Raw genomic sequence first — 25,550 nt, 5'->3', positions numbered from 1 at the left:
TGGCTAAAAATTCCAAAACTATGTTGAATAATAGTGGTGAGAGTGTCGCCCATTGCTCTTATTGCCTATCAAACATTTGCAGAGTTGGTCACATTTTGTGCAGTTCTTTTTTGTACACTGGAATCTCTGTTCTCTTCTATGTGTGTAATGTTTCCTGGTTTTAGGTCTACACTCCCCAAGTGAATACTTCATACTTTTTCTTGTGTCCTCCCCACCCCAAAGTAATTGCTAACCTAGAGCACCTGACAACACCTAGCAAATGCTTACTGCCTCAAATCTGTGGAGGCTGGTGATGGATGTTTAAGCAAGAAACTGCTCATGCATCTTTATTCAGCACTTACACTGCTTGTTCTTCAATTGCCCATCATCACTTGATTCAAAACTGTGATTATTCATTCACAGAGCATTTACTGAGCTTCCACTATGAGGAAGTCACTGTGTTAGGTGCTCTGGGGGATATACAAAGATGTATAAGAAGCCTCCTCTGATTTCTATTGTAATTACTGGCATATAATTCATTCAGCAATTAATCATGTACTGCCTTGTGATGCGTCTTAGACTATCTAGAATGTGTTCTTTAAATCCTTCTATGCTATGTGACTTTTTACTTATGAATGTCTTCAGTAAATAGTTATTGAATGTCTATGATGTGACAAGCACTGTCCCAGCAGCTGGGACAGATATAAACAAATAGTAGTACAGTACTTTGTTGGCTGCCATCAACAAAGGTCAGAATGTAGTACAGAAGAGGAAATGGGACTATGGTAGTTATGACATAAATGCAACTGGAATCCTGAAGAAGGGATGCTCAGCTTCCTGAGGGCATCATGCAAGTTTTCACTAAAGAGGTCATTCATTTAGCCCTGTAAAACGAGTAACAAAGTTTGTCCATTCATTTCCTTTCTAGGCAAAGGGAAATCAATCTAAAAAAGAGTGGATATATGTTTAACTGATTCACTTTGCTGTAAGCAGAAACTAACACAACATTGTAAATCAACTATACTCCAATAAGAAAAAAAAAAAAGAGCAAAGGCACAGAGGTATAAAAGAACCTGGTATATTTGGGAAATATAGGGCTATAGCCTGAGGTAGAAGAGATCAGTGGGAGGTGAAGCTGAGGAGATAAATTGGGATCCGATTCTGCAGCTGCATGTTAACAGGAGTATACTTTAGGATTTTTTTTTCCTGATTACACATGTAGCACATACGTGCAAATATTTGTATGCATGTGCAATGTTAATGGTTTGAGTCATAATCTGTCAGATTGTTTTCTGTGGGTAGACTAATATTCAAAATGGAATCATACTCTATATTTTCAAGTGTTTTCACTTAAAATTATCTCTCGGCTATCATTCCGTGCCAGTACATACAAGTCTATTTCATTTCTTCTTCTTTTTTTAATTTATTTAATTTTTTGGCTGCGTTGGGTCTTCATTGCTGCGTGCCGGCTTCCTGTAGTTGCGGTGAGCAGGGGCTACTCTTCATTGCGGTGCGCGGGTTTCTCATTGCGGTGGCTTCTCTTGTTGCGAAGCACAGGCTCTAGGCGTGCAGGCTTCAGTAGTTGTGGCACAAGGGCTCAGTAGTTGTGGGTCACAGGCACTAGAGCACAGGCTCAGTAGTTGTGGCGCACGGGCTTAGTTACTCTGCGGCATGTGGGATCTTCCCGAACCAGGGCTCGAACCCGCGTCCCCTGCATTGGCAGGCAGATTCTTAACCACTGCACCACCAGGGGCTTCCAGGGAAGCCCCTCTATTTCATTTCTTAAAATGACTGTATGGATGGTAGTCCATGAGTAGTAAGAAAGACTGATTCTGGAACCAGATGCTTGGATCCAGTCCTTCAGCAACCACTTAAACCCCCCATCCCCCCGGGCTTCAGCGATCATTGCTGTAAAATGAACATAACTCACAGTGCCTGTTGCATAAGGATTGAGTCAATACATGTGAAGTACTCAGAATAGTGCCTGGCAGATGAAAATCTTAGCTGTGATTCCTTGATTTATGTAAACAATATTCAAGGAGTGTTTTAAGCAAGAGAGTGATATAATCAGGTTTCTTTTTAGAAGACTCACTGGCACCTGTTGGGGAGGATAAACAGGGAGGGAAGATTGGTGATAGGGATCGTGGTAGGAGGCTGCTGTAATACATAGTGAGTGAGGTGTAGAAGATTGGCTATTACTGGCAGAGGAGAAGAAAAATAAATTCTTGATTCATTTCTAAGATAACAAACGCTAGAACTTGTTGCCTGCTGATGGCTGAGAGATGGAGACAATCCGACTCCAGTTTCCAGAGTTTTGGCTTAGAGGACTGTGTAGATGGTGATGCCATATTCATGTATATATTTAACAAATATCTTCTGAGTTTCCGCTATGGGCCTGACACAGTTCTAGTATATGTCAGTGAACAGGATCTCTGCTTAGGAGAAAAGCTTAGATTCTAAGAGGTGTTTATAACTGTGCACTGGAGACCCAACAAACACTAAATAAACAAATAAACGAACAAGAATTTCAACAAGATTGAAATAAATATTCAGTAAATATTCACTGACTTTAAGACACTCATCCAACCCGATACCAGTTTAACAATCTCCCTTAATGACGATTATAGAGCTGGTGATTCATTCCCGGCGGAAGCCGAGCTCCTTGTGAGGGCTACTTGATCCGACCCCACCGAGAGGCGGTAGGTCAGACCATTACCCGACTTCACAGCCGAGGAAAATGAAGCCAGGAAGAGTAAAGCGTTTTGACCTAGGTTGCACAAGTTGAATGGAGGCGGCTTAGGCCCTGCGACGCGGGCCAGGCACCCGCGAGGGGCGCGAGGCCGGGGCCACTGTGCGCGCCGCCTCTCCCGCGACCCAGGGGCGGCCGGCGGGAGGGCCGGCCCTCGCGCGGTCCTCCGGGGCTGCGGGGGTCGCCCCTCTCGGGCGGGGCGGCCGGCAGCGGTTGCGGCCCCGCATCGCGAGGCACTTCCGGCGTGTGCCGGGGTGGCCGGATGACGTGGCTGAGTCAGAGGAAGAGGCAAGGAGGCGCCGGGAGGCGGGGAAGGCTTCGGAGCGGGCGGTGACGGCGGCGGCGCGGAGGAGCCAAAGGCTGGGCCCGGGCCCCCGTGCGTCTGTCCGCGCCCCGTGGATGCGAATCGGCCGCGGCGGAGGCGGCGGCAGCGGCGGCGGAGGAGGAGTCGGTGGGCCAGCGCCGGGCCGGTGGGAGCGCGGAGGATGAGGCCGCTGCCGGGCGCTCCCGGCGTGGCGGCGGCCGCCGCGCTATTGCTGCTGCTGCTGCTGCCCCGGGCCCGAGCGGACGAGCACGAGCACACGGTGAGAATTGCTCCCGGCCGGCGCGACCGCTACGGCCCTCTCCCCTGGCCCACCGCCTCGGCGGGCCCGGCGCGGCCTGGAGGGCCCAGCGGCCCGCCGAGCCCCGCGGCCGCCCGAGGGCGCCTTCCGGTTGGGCCTGGCGGAGCAGGAACCCCGGGAGCGGGGAGGAGCCCTTTCCGTGCGCTCCCGGGACAGGGCTCCGCTCCCTAAGTGCCTGGGCCTCCTTCCCCAACCCGGATCTAAATGGTGCCGCACCCCTGGGTCCAGGGGCCCTGGGAGACGGGAAAGAAGCGGGGTCTGAGGGTCGGGGCTCACTTGGCCGCGGGAGTGGGGGCCGCAGGCAGCCAGGCTTGGAGCTGGTGCCCCCCAGGAAAGGGAGCAGCGCCCGGGCTGCTGGGGACTACGACACGGCGGAAGATGTATGCACCACGTATTACTCGTCTTACGGTACCCAGGAAATACCCACCACTTTATGGTGCTCACCGGCCTTTTTCTTCCCCCTCCTGCCCAAACCGGATCATAATCCTGGCGTGGGGACCGCCTTGATAAACTTGGGGTGAAGAGCACTTTACACGTGTACAGGCACTCAGCCACACGCACCCGCCTGCGAGGCCTTTCTTGTAACTTTCTCTTCACCCTCTTCTGGCCCCTAGATGAGGCTCCCATTCCGGTGGTCTCTAACTAGGCGGCTTCTGACTGTGAGGGGTCTTGAGTTTCCCAGTCCTCTTGTCTGGCTGGGAACACTCCCTTTTGCATTTGGCCTAAAATTGATTGGCTGTTTATTTAATTGGCATTTTCCACATCAAAGCTTGGATGTTACCGACTCCTCTAGTGACTTTCACTTAGGGATGCAAGTCGGTGGCTTTCTGAAAGGTAGATCTGAGCAGGGCAGTAAAGTCATGTAAATTAGAGGGTGCTTGTGAGTAGTTGTGTTTTTAGACCTTAACTAATTAATGATACGATTTTGCACGAGAGGTTGTGTGGTACTAAATCTGCAAGTCTCCTGTCATTCCTGACAGGTGAGAAAATGAAGCAACCAGACTTCTTTTCTCTAATCGGTAGGTTAGCTGGGCTCTTATTTTAGCTAACAACAGTTCTAAACTTTTGGCGTTTGTACCTTCAGTCACAACCAGAAACTTCTTACCTGTATATTTTTTAAGGGACACAATCCTGAGCTGGTGACATGTTTTTGTGCTGTATTTGTGACTTTTCACCTTAAGATAATTTTGTTCACTGGTTAAACAGTTAAAAACATTTTCTTGTTGTTTTTTCCGTCAAGTAACTTGTCTCAAAGTGTAAGAAGTGTTCATTTCCAATGGGCATTCTTTTAGTCAGTGGTTACTAATATTTTTCCAATTTTTTGAACACTTAAGGAAAGTTGCTGTGTAAAACTCAGAATTGTCTCAAGTATAGTTCCACCATACAGGCATGTAAGCTTAAGAGTAGTATTTTACTTTTTTATCTCGTGTTTTATATAAACTGCTGTAATAGGGAAAAGTACGTATTAATTAAAATTTCACAAATTGGAGGTGAATAAAAAGGTCTTAGATTAATTTACAGATTTAAAATGTAAACGCCAATTTCATTGAAATTTTATTGCCAGGAACATTAAAAAATTTTTTAAACATCTTTATGGAGTGTAATTGCTTTACCATAGTGTGTTAGTTTCTGCTTTAACATTTAAATTTTTGAAGCCAGAAATTGAATATGAAATATTGGATAAAAGGTTTTTGAGAGAATATGACACGTATGAGAGAATCGTTGGACAAAAAAATTTAGAATCCCTTTTATTTCAGTCATGTTTACATTGAACTGCTCTCACTTGGTTACCTATTATTTTAAAAATTATAGGAAGAATAGCATTAAGATATAACTAAAAAATTTGTCATTCATATATTTTTTGGCTGTTAGCCAAAATATTTTATTTCTTACAAGTTTCTTGAAAATATTTCTTGAAAACTAGGTATTTACCTCAAGCAGATAATAATACTGAAAAGGCTATGGTCAAGTGAATTTTTTTTCCACCAAGAAGGCAGAAGTAGCTAATGAAGACAGAATGATACTAAAGGAGGAGAAAAATTGTCAAGGGAAGGTTGCTGAGTAAGTGTTTAATAAATACTTGTAGAATTGGATTATTAATTAAAGAACAATCTTTAGAAGTTAAAGTTTGCCCTTTAGATTACTTTTTATGAAGACAGTTTCCAGATAGAAATAATAGCTAATAGGGCTTTTGTAGCAATATGTGGTAGGCACCGTTCTAAGTACTTTATATGTATTAACTCATATTTTAAACATACATTGATAATCTTGTGAGTGGTCTTATGTCCTTTGAATGGATGAGGAAACGGATGCCAGAGAAGTTAAGTAACTTGCCTGGGACCACACAACCAGTACAGGTAGAGGTAGGATTTGAACTCAGGCAAACTGAATTATAGTCTTCTACGCTCTCATAGGATATGCTCTACGGCCTTTTATCCTAAAAATAGGATAGTAATACACTTGGCATTAAATTGAATAATTCTCTGTATTGATAGTATTTTTAAGTGCTTAAATGTTTGGGTAAGTTTAGCTCCATAGTGGGTTGTTACTGAAGGTGTGTTTGGGTTAGCATTAAAGAGGGACAGGGCTGCAGTGGGCATGTGACCCTTGCAGTCGCTTAATGTGTGTAAGACATAAAGACTGCTTGGTGTAATGCTCTGCTGTCACCATTTGAAATTCTTAATACTTTCTGCATTTTCATTTTGTGCTGGGCCTCACAAATTCTATAGCTGGTCCTAAGAAGGAGCAGCTGACTACTTCATGCAGTTCCAGAAAGCCCTTGATTTCTCTTACTTTACCTACTGAATTAGGATTCAGCTGACCATTTGACTCATGGCATTTTTTATGTGCTTATTTATCCAACGCTCTTAATATTCTCAGAAGAATAATGAGAAGGGAATGTGCTGCTGACTTCTAGAGTATATACACATGTAGAATATATAAAAATGGGTTCCTTTCAGTTTTTAAAAGTTGAATCATATATGAATTACGCAACGTACTGGTTTTGTTTTTTTTAAAATTAATGAATTAATTTTTGGCTGCGTTGGGTCTTCGTTGCTGCGCACGGGCTTTCTCTGGTTGCGGTGAGCGGGGGCTACTGTTGGTTGTGGTGCGCGGGCTTCTCACTGCGGTGGCTTCTCTTGTTGCAGAACACGGGCTCTAGATGCGTGGGCTTCAGTAGTTGTGGCACACAGGCTCAGTAGTTGTGGTTCGCAGGCTCAGTAGTTGTGGCACACGGGCTTAGTTTCTCCTCAGTAGTGGGATCTTCCCGGACCAGGGCTCGGACCCGTGTCCCCTGCATTGGCAGGCGGATTCTTAACCACTGTGCCACCAGGGAAGTCCCAAATTTACTGTTTTAAATAAAAAAGAACACTTTCATGAAAGACAGGCTCTTAATAGGTGATTGAAGGATCATAAAAAGAACACTTTAGGGTGAGTGAAAGATGTATAGGGTATGGCTTATGCTTATTTGGTTTTCTGACAGTTGGAGCACTTGGAAACATCTAGAGTTAGATTATCATGTCTCCTAAGATTCCAGAGGACTCCATTAAAAGGATTGCAAATTGAGAATCATAGAATTTTAGAACTGGAAAGACTCGAGACCGTTGAATTCAACACACTCATTTTCCTAATGGCCTGAAGAGGCCCAGTGGCTGGCCCAGGGCCACAGAAAGAGTCTGAGCTACCTGATTTCTAGTCGTTTTTTCTACCTGTCTTGAACATATAATTTCCATAGTAATACTATGTAAAAATGTCAGCACCAAAAAAACAGTAATCAGTGGCACAGGAATCTTAAAAGCATTTTATGGTTTACACTGGAGCCTTGAATTTTTTTTGGCTTTGTTTCCTCAAGGTCAGAAAATCAAAAATTTTTTTTTCTGCGTCTGTTACATACCAGGCTCTGTGCTTGGCACTGCAACTGGTATTTAATCAGTGCTTGTTGAGTGACTTGAGTAATTAGGGATCTACCAGGAATAAGAATATGAAGTGTTGGAAGCATGATAACCCTACCGCTTAAAGCAGTGAACAAATGCAGACGATTGTTCATTTAAGATGCATAGTCTTGGGGATGCCTGTTGTGATTTACCTAGGTTAAAACCCCATTTCTTTGTGGCCCGTTGTATCTCTTGTAGGTAATGTTGAAAGGACCCGATCTGTGCCTAGGATAGCCTACTCTGAACCTTTGCCATAAGCACTATTACACTATGGGCTAAAAAAAAGATGTTTTGTTTGCTTTACTTAGGCAATGAAGCCTTTAGTCTTTGTCTCTGTCGGGAGTATGGCACTAGTAAAACATATGTGAAGATTTATAAAGAGGATAAGCTGTTAGCTGCAAGTGAATTTGTGAGTGCTTTAGTATGGATCTAGTTTTAGGAAGTGTCATAATTCATTGTCCTATTTTCAGCTGTACTCTATGGTAGACTAAAAGTTTATTTAGGTACAAAGCTATTTTGAGAGGGAGAGAGCAGTTATCTCAAGAGACTATCCAAAAATACACTGATAATTTATATGTATTAGAATTCTGATGTATGTGTTTTAAATAATTAAAAGACATTGAAATTATGATTTCTGAAATATTTTTCTGAACTGGAATTTGCTTTCTCAGATATGTATTTTAAAGTAAGCATATATCTTTCCCCTCATCCCATAAAAATGATGGCATTTGGGTGCTTAGTCTGAGCCCTCAGTCCTTTGCCTGTCTACATAAATTCTGATTTCTTTATTGGGATTTTACACGAGAAATTCAGTAACATTATCTCCTGAAGTGTTCCTTCTGAGAAAAAGTAATTCACGATCTCTATCAAGGAGGGAAACTTCCTCACCTACACTTACCCAGCACATAAACAGTATTTAAATGAGAGATCCAACATTGGTGACTTCTTGAGAATGAAGGTCATTCCTTTTGAGATCAGAGGACAAGGAGCTTCTTAGGAAGGTTTTTTTCCTTAGTGCAGATTAAAGGCTCAAATAGAAAAGTTGTGCAGCATTCAGCACTTCCTTAGGTGCTTTGTACAGCTGTATTTTTCACATATTCCTTCATTTAGTTTTTGCTCTTCAGTTAATGAAGCTGACTAGGGATTAGCAGAAAATGTAGTCCTAAGCTTGTAAATGTGATACTAATTAGTTAGAATGATCTTGGACAAATTATTTAACATCTCTATTTAGTTTGTTTGAATCTGTAAAATGGGGGAAATAATAGGACTTGTCTTACAGAGCTTTGAGAGATTAAATGTTTATATAAAGACCTTAGAACTATGCCCAGCGCATGGTATGTGCTTGTTAAGTTTTGGCTAATAATGATACTATCCCAAAAGACGGTAAGCACGTGCATGTTAGTGATTGGTCAGTTAAAGTTTGACCTGAGGATTGGAGAAAGGAGGATTTGGGCAGTTCTGAAGGATAAGTAGAAATCGGCCAGGTGGGTAGGAGGAGGGCATTATAGACTTGGGGGAATGACGTAAGAAACAAGGTGGAGCAGGAAAGGAAAGGAAGACAGTGTTATAAGCCATTTTGGCTGGAGTGGCCAGCGTAGAAGTTGAGTGTAACAGTGAAACTTCTGAGAACTGGAAACGAATGGAACAGTGAAGTGAGGAATGCAGGTAGTCTGAATTGGCCTCCTGTCCTCTGGCTGCTTCCCAGGGAGGCCTCATGGAAGGAGCCACCCCCATGCTCAGGGATCTCCTGATCCACTGCTGTGCCTGTTTGATTTGTTTTCTCCCCTTCTTCTGGTTACACTCTGCAGGTAAGTTATAAAATTCCATCTTTCTCCGTGTCATTGGCAGCTAAGAGTTTTTCCGAGGAAAGTATCTAAAAAGAGCTTGCTAGGACGTTGTGGAATGTTTTGAAAGCAAATTAGACTAGCCTTTCAGCCAAGGGTGGAGGGAAGAGCCTTACCTGTTGCTGTCTTCCCACTGAGTTGGGGGAGCCCAGGGACTTTCCTGGCAGCTTAGGGAAAGGAAAGGCTTTTCTCCTTAAAAAGTTTCTTCCATTTGGTATTTTCTAATTTCACGATATCTTAAGACACGTTTTCTCTCTTGAAAAAGAACTCTTCCCTTGACATTGTCTTGGGAACATTTATTCTCAGGGATAAATAAGAACTATAATGAAAAATAAACTTTTTTTTTTTTTTGCGGTACGCGGGCCTCTCACTGTTGTGGCCTCTCCTGTTGCGGAGCACAGGCTCTGGACGCGCAGGCTCAGCAGCCATGGCTCACGGTCCCAGCCGCTCTGCGGCATGTGGGATCTTCCCGGACCGGGGCACGAACCCGTGTCCCCTGTATCGGCAGGTGGACTCTCAACCACTGCACCACCAGGGAAGCCCCAAAAGTAAACATTTTAAGTTCATGAAATCTGATTGTGGTCTGCATAAGGAGCAATAGAAAAGAAAAGAAAAACAGTTTTAGCTTTAATATTCACCCTAATCTGTGTGTATTTGTGTATGTGTATATATATGTTTGTGTCTATGTTACATATATATATATATATTTTTTTTCTTTCTAATCCCTATTTCAGTCCTCTTCCCAGAAGGAATCCTAGGCTAAAGAATGGTACATACACACACACACACACACACACACACACACACACACACACACACACAAGAATGGTACACATTTTGTTATAGTATAGTTTGCATCATGTTGTCAGATTTTTACTGCCCCATCAAGGTTTCATGAATGTTTAAAATGAGTGACTTAAGAACGTGTAGTTTAACGCATACTGTGACCCTTAAATTATTTTAGTCCTGTGTTTCAGTATGTATGAAATAAATGAATGCTCTGTTTTAACAAGTATTTATGTTCAAGTTTTTGTCTGTTTTTAAAGGAATATGAGTATTAGGATTTATAGAGAAAGTGTTTTTGTGTTTATTTTCACGAGTTACATTTATAAAAATTCTGCAGAATAGGTCCTTTCTTTCAGTATGGTAATCCTAAATGGATGCATTTGGTTACCTCGCCTTCCTTATTTCTCTCAAAGGATACTATCTCAGTCAGTGCACATACTTCAAACTTCTTTCACTAAGTTGCTAATAAACTTTCATTTCAGCATTTCTTCAGTGTTTTTTCATCATATTCAATACTTTTTGTGTACATGATACTATGCCAAGAGCTTTCTACTCAGTGAACAGGTTTCAATTCTAATACCAGCCCTGTTCAGTGGATAGTGATTGGTTTAGAGAACCGTTTTGAGAATTCTTACGTTATATCCCTGTGCAGAAAGGAGTACCTTGATTGATTAGTGCAGTGTAACCTTGAACATTGGATGGAAGAGTGGTGGCATACGTATATTTGTCAACCCCCTAAAGTGACAAGAGTAGTTATGAATGGGTATCTATGTATAACATTCAGACCTTTGATTGGTTCCTTCATACATGAAGGTTATCTACAGTTGTTTTTCTGAATTCACTTGAAACAGCTTATGATTTTCTATATTGTTATTCATCCTGACCCTTCTCTGCCAAAGCAGAATTAATCATTTTTATTGTTGCTACAATAGCTCTTTTTACCTTAATTGTAATACTTATTTCTTCATTGTTAATCATTTACTTGTCTGGCTCCACTATGGATTGTGAACTACTTAAAGGAAAGGACAGTATGTTATTTATCTTTATAACCTTAACACCTAATGCTGTGCATGGTACATGTCTCATGTATTCAAAAAGTCAGGTAGTTTTTTATTTCCTTGATGAGGTACCTGGATAATGTCTTATGAACAATGAGATGTTTATTAGGTTTGAAGGTGAGGTGATTAGATCTAAGTCCTACTATGGTGGTGGTATGAATCAAAAGAGGCAGATGCTTTGGATAAGAGTAGACAAGTCAGTGTTTTTTGGAATGCGGGCGGCTTGGGGTTTGAGTCGCCATGACTGAGAGGATTGTACCATTAGAATAACAAAGTTTGGGGGGTTAGGTTTGGGTGGGATGAGTTTGGTTTTGGAGATGCTGGATTTTGATGGAAAATGTTTATTCATTTTATATGGAAGACTGGAGGTAATGTTTGGTAGTTGGGCTAGTTGGATATGTTCCTCTGTTACGTGCTCCACAGCACCCTACGTTATTATAATTGCTTGTTCAGTGTCCATCTTTCCCTTTAGGCTCTAAGCTCCAGTGTGTCAGGGAATGTGTCTTGTTCAAAGCTGTATCCTCAACAAACACAATTATTGGCGCATGGTAGGCACTCAGTAAATAATTGTTCACTGATTTAATTTCTGCACTGTTAGTTGACTTAAGCTGCAACTGTTGTCTTTAATTTGTATTGCTAATTAGGAATACTAGTTTTAAAATTACTCAGGTAACTGCTTTTCATAGAATCATTGGAATTTTAGACTTGAGGAGATCTTAGAAATCTTTGGCACTTGCCCCCCGTTGGACCCTGGAAAGGTGACGTCACCTACCCAAAGTCATCAGACCACACTCCAGGTTTAGCTACATATAGTATTCACTGATGGCTAAAGCCATAATATTTATTCAAGGAAATTTGCATGCAGTACCTGTCTTTCAGGCTGATAAAGGGAAAGATAGAATGATGACTTGAATGGGCTGTGGAGATTTCATAGTATGGCTTTTTCTTCCGCTTGTTCAGTCATTTCTCTCCTTTCTAGTACTTTGATCAATGGCTGTGGGGAAAAAAGGAGATGAAATTTTATTTGTGCTTGCTGACAGCGTTAGGTTTTTGGAGTTTCTAGTGATTAACATGAGGTTCTGAATAAGCTATTGATTTTGTTTCCTCCTTCCTTGTCCACGTTAGCATGGTGAATCATGTTGGTTTTAGGTTCATCGTTATTTGATAGTGTAAATATTAATTATAAACATGTTCTTATAGGTTATTGGCTTTTGTTTAAACAGTATCTTCTGTAAAACAAAGTTTGGAAAACATGAATCTGCTTGAGACCACAATCAGAGGATATAATTTTAAAATTCACCGAATTTCTTTCTTTTTTTTTTTTTTTGTGGTACGCAGGCCTCTCACTGTTGTGGCCTCTTCCGTTGCGGAGCACAGGCTCCGGACGCGCAGGCTCAGTGGCCATGGCTCATGGGCCCAGCTGCTCCGTGGCATATGGGATCTTCCCGGACCGGGGCACAAACCCGTGTCCCCTGCATCGGCAGGCGGGCTCTCAACCACTGCGCCACCGGGGAAGCCCCGAATTTCATTTTTAATGTGTAGACATTGACCATCCTTTTGAAACAAGCTTCCAACATTTTATTTTAGAGCTTCCCAAACTGAGATAGCACATTTCTGTTTGGAACAAATAACAAATATTCCCTTAATTTGAATTAGATTTTTAAAAAACATATTCTTACTTGCTTTTTTTTTGGTTTCAGTATCAAGATGAAGAGGAAGTTGTCTTATGGATGAATACTGTTGGGCCCTACCATAATCGCCAAGAGACATACAAGTACTTTTCACTTCCATTCTGTGTGGGGTCAAAAAAAAGCATCAGTCACTACCATGAAACTCTGGGAGAAGCGCTTCAAGGAGTTGAATTGGAATTTAGTGGTCTGGATATTAAATTCAGAGGTACGTAAACCTTAATAGTCCTTATGATAAAAGATCGTAGACTGGGGTTTCTCAACTTTGGCACTGTTGACATTGGGGCCAGATAATTATTTTTTTTTGTGGGGGCTGTCCTGTAGAGGGTGGGACATTTAGCAGAGTCCCTGGCCTGCACCCACTAGATGCCAGTAGCACTCTCCAGTTGTGACAACTGAAAAGTCTGTAAACATTGCTACTTGCCCTTGGTTGAGAACCACTGCTCTAGACCCTAAAATGTGTTTTAATCTCTAAGTTAAGTGTATTACGTGTAGAAAAGTATATTAGTAACTAACAAAGATTTATTTTGAATATTTATAAAATAATAAAATAAATGATTGTTCATAAAATTACATTTCCTTAACATATTTATTTCTGAAAAGTGTTTTCGAGTAAATCCTTTAAGGATTGGACACAATGTGGTCAGGGAAAGCCTTCATAGATTCCTAATGAGGTAATTTCCAGAGGAGTGGGGATGTAATGGGCTATATGGATACTTAAAAATTATGTGTAAAGCCTCAAATTCAAACTTGTACCATTGGCTCAATGTATTTATCAGTGTTGTATTAATTTATCTTCAGTACCTGTTAGATTAAAATTTTAAGTCAAGGACTTGTTAAAATTGGAAAAATATCCTCCTTATCTATTTATTGTGTAGGTATCTTCTTTGTTATCAGTTCCTGTGAGTGTGTTTAGATTTTTTATTTTTCTCTGTGAAGTTTGTCAGAGTGTGTATTTCCTGCATGGACATTTTTAACCTGGTAAGCAGAAGCTTGAGTAATTGAAGTTTTGGAGGATCTTTGATTAGGTGTCTTGATTTTTTTTTTTTTTTGCTGTACGCGGGCCTCTCACTGTTGTGGCCTCTCCCGTTGCGGAGCACAGGCTCCGGACGCGCAGGCTCAGCGGCCATGGCTCACGGCCCAGCCGCTCCGCAGCATGTGGGATCTTCCCAGACCGGGGCACAAACCCGTGTCCCCTGCATTGGCAGGCGGACTCTCAACCACTGCGCCACCAGGGAAGCCCCAGGTGTCTTGATTTTTGAATAGAGCATGGATCTTATAATCAGAAGCTTTGAATTTCAATTCTATTTCTTTTACTCTATTGATTTTAGTAAAGTTGTTTACTCCAGTTTTGACTTCATTGTCTACATGTATAAAATGAATAGTAACTGACCTCTGATATTTTTAGGCTTTTGGGAGGAGAATGTGAAATGAGATATTTTAAAGATAATATTTTGAAGATAATGTTTAATTTTGATTTGTTAAATTCTATTCTTGTTTTTAGGATTTTTTTTCTTACTGTTGTTGAAAATAGGTATACATATTTACATTTTTTTCCTATGTATTATTTCTTGGGGCTTAATTATAAAATTAAGTTGTAAATTTAAACCACAGTGGCATGGCTTATAACTTCATGAATTATTGTAAACATGCCCTGAGGCTTGTTTTAATTTAATGAGGTAATTTAAATATTTAATTACAGGTAAGGAGAAAAGTTAGACTAGAGTATGTGATCTTTGGGAACCTCAATACTACATTTATTCACATACTCTTTCCTTTTCCATATTTGGTACACATTTCTAGTTTATTAAAAAGGAACCAGAGAGAAAACAGGCAAAAACCCCAAGTCCTACTTTGCTGCTATGGACAGATTTCATCACTTGTTGCAATCCTCACTCTTATTTACTAAAGAAGAGTACTCATTCAGCTGTCTTAACCATTCTTTTATTAGTTTCTTGAGGCTGAGATGGAAAGATTATTTAGATAGAGGGGTATGGTTTTCATGGGCTATAAAAGTGGGATTTATTTTCCTTTCAGACTAAACACCTTTAGATGAAAAGAATCAGAACTGGCCAGATGTTACTCCCTAAGAGTCGGCGGTTCCTTGGAGTCTTGTCAACTCTACACTCCATCATGGATATGCTGCTAAAGGAGCTGCCACGTTAAGTGGTCCAGATGCAATAGTAAATGCTGATTAGATTTCTCTTTCTGTTGTAGACCCTTGATTACCCCGTTCAAAGATAAAGTTGATTGTGCTTTGAAAAGTGTTTTGTGAGGTTTCCTGGTTGTTCTTTATAGTATCGTAAAATTTTAAAGGTGGGATGCACCTTAGCGATTGTGTCATCTGATTTCCTGTTAGGGAGGCCGAAAGATGAGTTACCCAAGGCGTATCACAGCATACTAATGCTGTGTGGAAACATGAACCCTCTGTCCCTGTGTAAACTGTAGAAATATTTATATTGTTAATCTTTCATCCCTTAAGTATTTGATTTTTAAAGGTTCTTCTGAAGGCATATTCAAGTAAGAAAATAAAATTTTGGAAATATTGTGAAACTAGGAAAAACTATACATATACATACGCACTTAAATATGTGCATACACACAAACACACAACTTTTTTTTTTTTAACCTAGTGGATTCTGTCAGGCTAAATGGATTAGTATGGTTTTGTAAAATGAAAGTCACTAAATAGACTATTATAGGGAACTAGCAATAGTTTTGAGTCTAATGTAGGATGCCTCAAAAGCTCCCTTTTGAGGTTTTATGCACAACTTTGTTTTTTTCTTCCTAAATGTTTTTATACTATCGCTAGACAAAACGCTGCATTGAGAACATTTAGACAAAATTAAATGAAAAGGGCAAACTTAAATTGGATATCTTTCAACCAGACCTGAAATCATTACCCTATAATTTTCAAGGGTACCCCCTGGAATATTGCCATTGTGGAGTGGAAAGAACACGTGTTTTAGAGTCAGAGAGACTTGATGCATCTCAGCTCTGCCTCTGCCTACCTATGTAGTCCTGGACAAAGTATTCAGTCTCTTTGATCTCATTGTCCTCATCTATGAAATGAGGGAAATAATATCCACTTGGTAGAATTGTCATGTTTAAATGAGATAGTGCATGTACATCATTTATCAAAGTTCCTGATAGTTTACATTCAAGAAATGGTTATTGTTATGAATACTAATAGCACATAGTGTGTGTCTGTGCTTCCAACTTGATTTTGTATTAGCAATTATGAAATGTTAAATTAGTTTATTGAGTGTAGGATTTGATTTATCCTCAAGCTGCTGCACTAGCCTGCTGGGTAATTTAGTTACTTCCACTGGGGCAGGGACAGTTGCATTCTTGTTCACTGTTGCATCCTTAGCTATTAAGACATGGTGAGCTCTTAATAAATTGTCTAGCACCTAGTTTGTGCCTACTTGTTCTTCATTATAATTGGTTCATTATGATCATTAGGTGATCTGGAATAGTAATTCCTAAGCAGGGGAGGTCACCACCCAGTCCCTTCCATCTCATTTGAGAATTCTTGCAGTATAATGAAGGATATTAATTGTTGAAAAGTTGACTTCTAGAGGATTCCTTCCTCCCATTTATTTTATTGATCTTCCCTTGAATTTTCTCTTCCTTGAGTATTCCAACTTAACAGAGGGGTGAAATTATTTTGTTAGTATTTCTTCTACTTCTCTAGAGTGAAATGGTAAGTTGAGAGTACTGCAGTTATGTAGATATGCCAAGGGCTGCTTAGAGCCATATGTATTTCTAGTTCAGTGATTCTCAGTCTCGTCTGTTTTCATCCTCGAAGTAAGCTTATGGAGGTGTATTATACCTATTTTTCAGATGAGGAAGTTGGGACCCAGAGGCTAAGTAACCTTGTCTAAGGATTCACAGATGGAAAGTGGCGGAGTGAGGATTTGAACCCAGGCAGCCTAGCGTTAAGAGTTTGAGCTTTTAACTACTATGCGGTATTTCCCTCCAGATATCTGGCTGGGTAGTTAAGCTTGATTGCCAAAGGGTGGGGAAAGGGCTTGGGAGGTGGCAGTTCTTTTCATTCAGCCCGAACGAAGATTTTTGCTTAAGGTGAACCCCACCCTGTTTCCAGTCCCTGGATTCCACTATTCCTGCTCTTCCTGATTCTGGAGCCTCTCCGCTGAGTTCTCTAGGGGAAAGTGCCTCTGGTCTGCAGCGGGGAAGTTGAGGAGATTATTCATCTAGCTGTGTGATGGGTGCAGGAGGGGACCTAGGCATTCAACCCCTCCATAAACATATTTTTATACAGTTCCCCTGTGTGTTCAGCCCTACATCTATCTCTCCTCTACCTTTCAACTTCTGTGGTGCCTCCAAGTTCTGAGTGTCTCCTGTGTTCTGTGACAACAATCCTGTTGTCCCTTCTGTTACGGTTTCCTCTGCCTTATTAGTCATTCACCGTCTTCCATTTCCCCAACATTGATTGAAATCTTTTCTCACTGTCTTCTCCTCTTTTTGTCCTTGTGTGCCTACATCCTTTTTATTCCTTTATTGACATTTTAATGGAGTTTCAGGAGGTAAAAGACACTTGTGGTTAATCTGCCTTGTTTAATCGGAAGTCTGGGAACCTGATGCAGTATTTTGTCCTATTGGTTTCAACTGAAGTGTTTTAGCTGGACCAAATAATTTGAATCTTGTATTGAATCTTGACTCTAGATATTTTGAATTCTTGGTATTAGCAATTTTTTAAACTTTGTGCTAACTGCAAATTTGATAAGCATGCTCTTTTTATAAGTTCTTATTTAAACCATTGCTAACATTGTTCTTTTCAGATTGACATCTGCCTTTTTTTTGTTTTCTTTTCAGATTGACATCTGTCTTTTGTTATGTATATATATTTTTTCTGATTTTAACAGTGATATAGGATCAATGTACAAAATTTAGAAACTACAGAGAAGTGTAAAGAATATAAAAATCACCTGGATATAAATACCAGTAACAGTTTCTTCTTTCTTTCTGACCATCTTTACATTCATCCACATTATTTAAAATGTTTAAATATTGGGTTCATGTTCCATATATGATTTTTAAAAATGTATTTAATGAACACTTGTATAGTGTTTATTATGTACCAGATACCATTCTAAGCACTTGCTGGCTCGTTTAATAAGTTATGTATAAATTAGTTTTTACTCTTCTTTTTTTTCCACAACATCTTATCAGCTTGTCCTCATATTGTTAATTACTCTGTTTAAAATATATTTATATAGTATTCTATAACTTGATATTGTAATTTCTCCCCATTTCCCAATGACAAGATATTCATTGTTTTCTTCTTTCTTCCTTTTCTTCCTTGCTTTTGCTTTTTTTTTCTGTTAGAAATAAGAATGCATTTAGCTATACTAGCACATAAGTATTTTAATGCATCTATGAATGTTTCATTAGGTTAAATTGTTAGAAGTAGAATTACTGAATCAAAGGGTATAATCATTTTTAAGGCAGTTCTTGATACGTGTTGCCAAATAGCCATCTAGAAAAAAAATTGTACAGTTTATACTGCCAGCCAGTTTGGTCAGTTAATCAATATTGGTTTATGTAGATGGTTGATTAATTAATGGTGAATATGCCAGTTTTTCCAGTCCTGTAAAAAGTTCATTCAGCAGTTTTGAGAGCTTACTGTATTCCAGAGCCCTGTGGAAGACTCTGGGTATACAGAGTTGAACCAGAAGCTCTGGTGTCAGGGGTCTGTGGACCTCTGGAATTGTACCCTTAATTTTGAGTGATCGTGCATTTTGGGAGGGCAAGGGAGATATCACTTCCATTGGATTCTCAAAGGGGTGTGTGGCTCAAGAAAACTTAACACTGTGAATATATTGGCACTTTTCGTCCTTAAAACAACTCTGGGAAGGAGATAGCATAGATGTTATCTGTTTTACAGTTGAGGGACCTGAGATTCTCAGAGGTTAAGTGACTTGCTTTTATTCACAGAGCTAGTAAGTAGTGGAACCCAGACTAAAACCCAAGTTTCTGCCCATTTCTCTGTAGTTTGTCTATAGTGACTTCATGAGAAACTTTGCTAAGTGCTGCTGAATTTGAGGTAGAGTATTTCTGATTTTCCAGTTCAGTAATGCTGTTAAAAGAGAAACTAAACAAAGTAAGGCATGATATGTTCTTAGAGAACTCATGAATAATTGTCACATTCTTTTTTCAGTGCTTTCACTGTCTATTCAGTTGTTAGTCTGGAGTGTTGTTGAGAATTGATGACAGACTTATTGGCATGTTGTTTCCAGAATCTACCCTTGCTTTCTGTTTGAAAAATCAGTATTGACATTTGCCACTTTATAACTTTGGTTTTCTTCTTTTTTCCCTCATAAAAAGTATTTGCACTGGTAAGATATTAATTGCATCCCCTTCAGGATTCATAGGTGTGTATTTCCTGTGAGAAGGGTATGCCCTATTGTAATTTTAAAGTAGTGATTTGTGGTAATAGATTTTCAGATTGTTTTCCAGTCATGTAGAATGCTGAGTGGTGATTTGGTATACTCAGGCACTTACATTCGTTATCTTCAAAGCGGCTCCCTCCTGAGAGAAGTGCTTTTTCAGTTGAGCAACCAGGCTCTTTAATTATTTGTGATGTTTGTATTTGCTTACATGCCTGCAAGAGGAATTTCATTAAAATATGACCAACCCAGGCCCTTATTATAGCCTTCCATAATGATGTTTTCTCTTTTACCACAACATTTCTTTTCTAGGTTTTGTATTAGTGAAAGATATTCTTCAAGACTTCTTTGTCAATCCTTCTGAGATACTCAGCTCAAAAATTTCATTTGTTTATATTGGCATTTTGTCCTTACACACAGACACACACACCATTCACACACAGATGCATGTATATGTGCATACTCTGATGTACTTAGTGACTTCCTTTGCCAAATAAATGGAAAATTATGCTCTTAAAATTTGTTAAAATATTTTATTTGTTTAATGCCTGCTCTGTGCAGCGTACTGAAACAGGCATAGCTGGAGCCAAAAAGTTTATGATCAGTTATAGACATAGCTCTCAAGACCTAATGGTCTTTTTGAGGAGCTAAGATACTGGTGTGAGGTTGTGCGCGGTGTAGGCCTAGGTGCCATAGGAGATATGGAGAGAAAGCCATGGGACTTCAGTGAAGGGAGCAGGCTGTGTGGTGAGAGGAGTGAGGGTTGGGGAATCAGGGATTACTCTGGGGGACAGGGTAAGGCATGGGAAAGATTTTAGGATGGACATGTGAGGTGGGGTTTACTGCACAAACAACAAATCCAGCGGCCAAGGGAGCACAAGGTGTGTGCGAACTGCAGGTGGCTGAGTCTGGTTAGAGTATAGGGAGAGAGGATGGTGGAGAGCGGGGAAAGAGAGAGTTGAACTAAAGTTCAGACTGTAAGGAACGGGTAAATGTCATATTGCATATCTCAGAACTTCATACAGGAAACTGCTGTATTATTAATGACAGTTATCAGTGAATGTCTGATTGTGACAGCAAGGAGTTTGGTGGCTTCGCAGAGGTAGCTGTGAGTTCTCCCACGCCACTGTGGCCATTCGTTGCTGCTCAACCTGGACCTTCCTTTGGTTCTTGCTCTCTCCTCTGTAGCTATAATTTCCTGTTGCCAGTTCTAGCTCCTGCTGTAGGCATCCTTTGTAGTAATCTCTCTCTTAACTCTCCCTGCCTTCTCCTCTGCTCAGCCTCAGTTTTTGCCATTATGAAAACGCTAAATTTCTTGCTGCCTAAAAATGGCCTGGGTAGAAAGAAAATATGTGTGGAAGCCATTGTTGTTGGATACAAAGCAGTTTTCTTCTCCCACTGGGATAGAGAATTTCCCTGTCCCTCTTTCATGGGACTTCAGTGTTTCCTGCCATCTTTGGTTTTGTAGTTTTGGGGTGTCCACTCTGGGCTGAGCAATAATAAGCTATTCTCTCTGTTGAGAACTGGGGAAACATGGTGGTGGTATCTGGAGTTATACGTCAGATTGTTATTTCTTGTAGAAACAACATTATAGATGGCTTTTAATTATAGTTTGGCTGCAATTTATATTTAAGTTGTTTTAATGAACATTTGGGAAATTTAACATTGTTTCTTGGAGGAAGTTGTATTTCATGTTTTAAATAACCAGTATTATAGTACAGGAGAACTTAAGCATCTGTGCTTTTCGTTGTTGTTGTTAAGATTGATTTCTCTTTTTTTTTTCCTAGTTGCTTAAGTAACATACAAAAACAGTTCAGTCCTTTTGATGGACATCTAGAGTGCTTTTCAGATTTTGCTTTGTTTTATTTAGAAACTAATGATGCTAAGCACATTTTTGAAAGATTTATAAGGTAGAGACCATCTGAATATTATTTTCAGATAGGAGTATTTTTAAAAGCAGTCAAGAGTGGAAATGACTCATCTCCAGGGAACTTTTGGGTAATTTATAAACAGTGATGCCTGCTAGATAGAGGTTTGCCTTTTAATCTTCTGAATTATGAAGAGTCACTGGGATTCCTCATAGAATCTGTGGCCTCCAGTGACTTGCACTTCCAAGAATGTTCAAATGAATATTTATCTCAGAGATCTCATAGCTAGAAATTGTTAGCTCTATTTAAGATCATATTCTTGAGTTTTTGTATGAAGTGAAAACTTTCCTATGTGTTTTAAGCTTTTTCATTTCTGTTTTTAAATCAGTTTATTCATTTTAAAGTTACTTTGTAAATGTTCTGTATAATTTTCTTTATATAAGAGATTCTTTCTTCACTTAGTGAGATAATCTTTGAAAGTAAAGATGATTAAAATTCTTTTATTGTGAGCAATCTTAAACATACACAAAAAAGGAAAGAATTGTATACTGAATCCATATATATATATCACCGAGATTCAACTATTATGAGTAGAAATTTTAACTTCAGGAAATGTTGGCTTTTTTGTGTGTTATTCTTCCTGTAACTATTTTGCAAATGAGCGTACTGATTTGCAATTTTTATTTTATGCAGATGATATGATGCCAGCCACTTACTGTGAAATTGACTTAGATAAAGAAAAGAGAGATGCATTTGTGTATGCTATCAAAAATCACTACTGGTACCAGATGTACATAGATGACTTACCAATATGGGGTAAGTATTGTATGTTATTTTTAAAGTTTGGGGAATATTTGCATAATAAGCAAGATTTATGTAATGACTATTCAGGTGATTGTACACTGAATCAATAAATGTGTTTTCACTGTTTTCCACAGAATGATTTTAACATCAATTTTATGGTTTCCTGTTACTTGAAGGGTTTTTGACATTGCCAAACTTTACATGAAAATCCCTGAAAATATAACTTTTATACAGTGTAACTTTTCATATTCAAGAGGTCAAAAGGTGCTTTGAACAATCCGAAATATTCCCCCTCTCTCCATTTTTCTCACATCTTATTTTGACTTATTTTATCAAATAACAATGAAAGGGACTGAATAGGATCTTAAAGTTATATTCTGGCTTTCTCTCATGTGGGACTGTGGTAGTATGGTTTTTAGATATAATAGTCTCCTGAATGACTTGTTTTGCTAGTTCCTATGTTATTTTCCAAAAGTCTATTATGTTTAAAATTTTAAAAACTTTTTTATGTTTTATGTCCTTGTTCATCTGTGTTAATGGAGAAGAACAATGCAGCAGTTAATACCAACTTATTCATAATCCAAACATTGTTTGTGCTGGGCTTGATTAAATTACTTAATATGCAAAGCAAAGCCAGCTATCACAGCCAGCATGTTTGATCACATTTTTCTCTTAATGGCTTGTTGTTGTTGTTTTTGTTTTTTGGTCTTTGGACACTTGTTCTTATATATAAATAATATATAATTAATATTCTAATTCTTAAAGTTATTAGCAGACTACTGTATTCATGAACAGCAAACTGAAAGGCTGAACATATCAGCCCAGAGTTTAATATGGTACTAAGATGGAATTTATAAGAAAGTTAATATCAAGATATAATTGTATGCATCGTCATTACTGTGTTACATGTTAATTAGGTATAAATAGTAAGCATTTCATGTAAATGACTGTAATTAGTATAACAGACATTTCTGTGATTGGCTCTGAGGGTAGTAGGAAGCTATGCTGAATATTCGCTGAAGACTTCTGAGCCTGTAGTTTTAGGAGAACCCACATTAATCTGGGTTTTCTCTTTTTTTGGTGAGAGAGCAGGTCTTTTGCATTGCTTATGCGTTTCATGTCTAGAACCTTAGGTTTTTTCCGTCATTTCTGTGGGCCTCCATAAGCAACATGGCAGCTGTGCTTTCCTGTCTTAACATAAATCTTTTTTAGCTCTGGGTTTCTGCCATGTTTAGGACAGATACTTTTGGATGTCCTAGAATGTCTGAACCATGGGAAACCCTGTCAGAAAAAAATCTTTATCTGGCTTTTCTTGGGATAAAGGTTTCAGAGTCTTTTAAATGTCATTTAGAGAGAATAGTTTCCTATTTGGTATAATTATGTCTCCACCCTCAGAGTTTTCAGAGTAGATGGGTAAATAAACTTTGGTGAAATTAAAATTAGAAGGATTTTATTATCCCTCTACAACCTCAAACAAAGTGAAACTGTATTCCTTGAACTTGTACGAATTAGAACAACTTTGGTTAATAAGCAAATAATTCTTAATAAGAAATGATCATTTTTTTCCCACTAATGCTTTTCATGAGTTGCACTGACCGTAGAGGGAAGGCCCAAGGAGTAACTTTTAGAGCCTAAGGTGCTAATGAATATATAGGCTTGGGTAGGGAACATTGGATAAATAGCTGACAGTATGAGGGCACGAGAGAGACATCCTCAGGTACTACCTACTCCCTTGTTTGAGTCTTCTCCTTCAGTATCCCAAATTGTGATCAAAATGATCATTTTAACTTTTGCCTCATTACCATTTATTTTCAACTCTCCTTTCATTTTGTTGAATTCCCAGGGATAAGTCCAATGCTTGAGGTATAAAGGGGAGGCGTTTTAAGTTTTGGTACCCACTATACACATATGTGCAGCTTACTAGGAATGGGTTGATCATAGGTTATTAGAGAAAGTACTGGACTAGACCTTTGGAGACCTTGGTTTTAATTTTAGTTTGACCTCGAAACTGAGAACCTTGCCCAGATAGTGATATAGTGCTCCCTGAAATTTTGAGATACTAAGGAATATAAACTACACAGTCATGATTATTACAATGAAGGTGATACTAATGACAGAGCATGAACTTTGAGGATCAAATTAGTGATAGGTTATGCTGAGCTGTGCATCACTTTTTTTACCATGGTGTGAAAATAGTTTTGTGTTTGCCAAGTAGTTAACAAAGAGAAGTCCAGCCGGTACCTTTTCATTGTTCTAGCCATGAGGAATAATGGTAGTATTGCTTTTTTATAAAAATGTTTTTTAATGAGCTTTTAGCTTCTAATGTATTTTAAATACTAAGTGATATTACATACCTTGTGTGAAGTGTTATTTCTTTTGAAGGTATTGTTGGTGAAGCAGATGAAAATGGGGAAGATTACTATCTTTGGACCTATAAAAAACTTGAAATAGGTTTTAATGGAAATCGAATTGTTGATGTTAATCTAACTAGTGAAGGAAAAGTGAAACTGGTTCCCAATACTAAAATCCAGATGTCATATTCGGTAAGTATTAAAATAATTGTATACAGGAAGCAGTATTTGTCACTTAATATCAACAATTAAGTATGTTTTACAACTTTAGTAATTGAAATTGTAGCTTGAAATGGGATGCAACAGAATATTATTAATGTATGTAAGTAAGCCTCCTAAAAGCAGGGAGGTTTACTTAAGGTCTGTAGTATTAGATACCTGTTATGCATTGGCAGGACCTTCCATTTGCTTCAGCAAACTTTACCATTATAACTGGGCAGTTAGCTAACCCAGCCATGTGTTTTCATGGTTACTTTTTAGATTACATTACTCCTTGTTTCTCTTTCCTTTTTACTGTTGAAGATTAAGAGATGATGCCATGTTGAAAATTTCTGGATGAGTATAGTTTACCATATTTTGCTTTATCAGGTGGAATAAGATACTCCTGCAGAGTAAGAGCTTGTCAGAGCCCCTTGCAACTGTCAAGTTAATTCTGTTAGGATTAAAAGTAGTGGAAAGAAGAGAAATCCGACGTAGGTAGCCTCTCTTTTCAGTAGTTTTTTTCCAGGTAACTGGAATGAATCCATTGCTGGTAGACAGTTTTGAAAGTTTTTCAAGCTTTGGGCATATGTACCTAGGGCAAATAATATTTGCATAACCGTACTTATAAAGAAGCATCATTGTAATAAAACTAATGCAATCTAAAGTCAAAGATGTACAGATTCTTATTTTATTTGGTCTGTTTAATTGAGTTGTTATCACATTTATGAGGTCAGAGAATGTAAGTCAGCAACAGTTAATAGTCCTTGAAAACTGAAATGATCCCTCTAAGTCATAAGTTTTGTTAATACACAGAGAGGAAAGTTGGCTAGTTTTTTTAATCATGTATTTCAACTTCTCAAATTGGTAGTAACTTTCTACTATTTCTCTAGTATCTTATTCTAAGTGTGTAAATCTTTTCAAATTTTGCTCAGAGTTTTTTTTATCAGATTATTGTTTACTGGCTTTGATTTTCAAATGAAGAAAATTTTTTTCAGGTAAAATGGAAAAAGTCAGATGTAAAATTTGAAGATCGATTTGACAAATACCTTGATCCATCCTTTTTTCAACACAGGGTAGGTAAATTGTGTATTTTAAGACGTTCAGTATGTGCTTCAGTCAGTTAAACAATGAGCATCTGCCACGTATAGGGCACTGTGCTAGGGTTGTGGATCTCAAAGATTTAACGAAGGCTGATTTCAGATGTGAGCTCAGAGTCATAAGAGTGATAGAGAGTTTTAGAGGAGCAGTCAA

General features: G+C 39.0%; 1 protein-coding gene across 1 annotated transcript in view; it reads left to right on the top strand.

Moving 5' to 3' along the window:
* Positions 1-2,993: 2,993 nt before the first annotated feature.
* TM9SF3 (transmembrane 9 superfamily member 3) overlaps positions 2,994-25,550 on the top strand; it is a 76,566-nt gene continuing 54,009 nt past the window's right edge. Inside the window, exons 1-5 of the mRNA XM_060125683.1 lie at positions 2,994-3,312; positions 12,675-12,870; positions 21,637-21,759; positions 24,130-24,290; positions 25,295-25,372. Of these exons, the coding sequence (XP_059981666.1) occupies positions 3,214-3,312; positions 12,675-12,870; positions 21,637-21,759; positions 24,130-24,290; positions 25,295-25,372 (657 nt within the window). The 5' untranslated portion in view covers positions 2,994-3,213. The remainder of the gene's footprint in view (positions 3,313-12,674; positions 12,871-21,636; positions 21,760-24,129; positions 24,291-25,294; positions 25,373-25,550) is intronic.

This window comes from Lagenorhynchus albirostris, chromosome 16, assembly GCF_949774975.1.
Source record: "Lagenorhynchus albirostris chromosome 16, mLagAlb1.1, whole genome shotgun sequence".
NCBI classification, from domain to species: domain Eukaryota; kingdom Metazoa; phylum Chordata; class Mammalia; order Artiodactyla; family Delphinidae; genus Lagenorhynchus; species Lagenorhynchus albirostris.
This window is presented reverse-complemented; position numbering and strand designations above follow the sequence as displayed.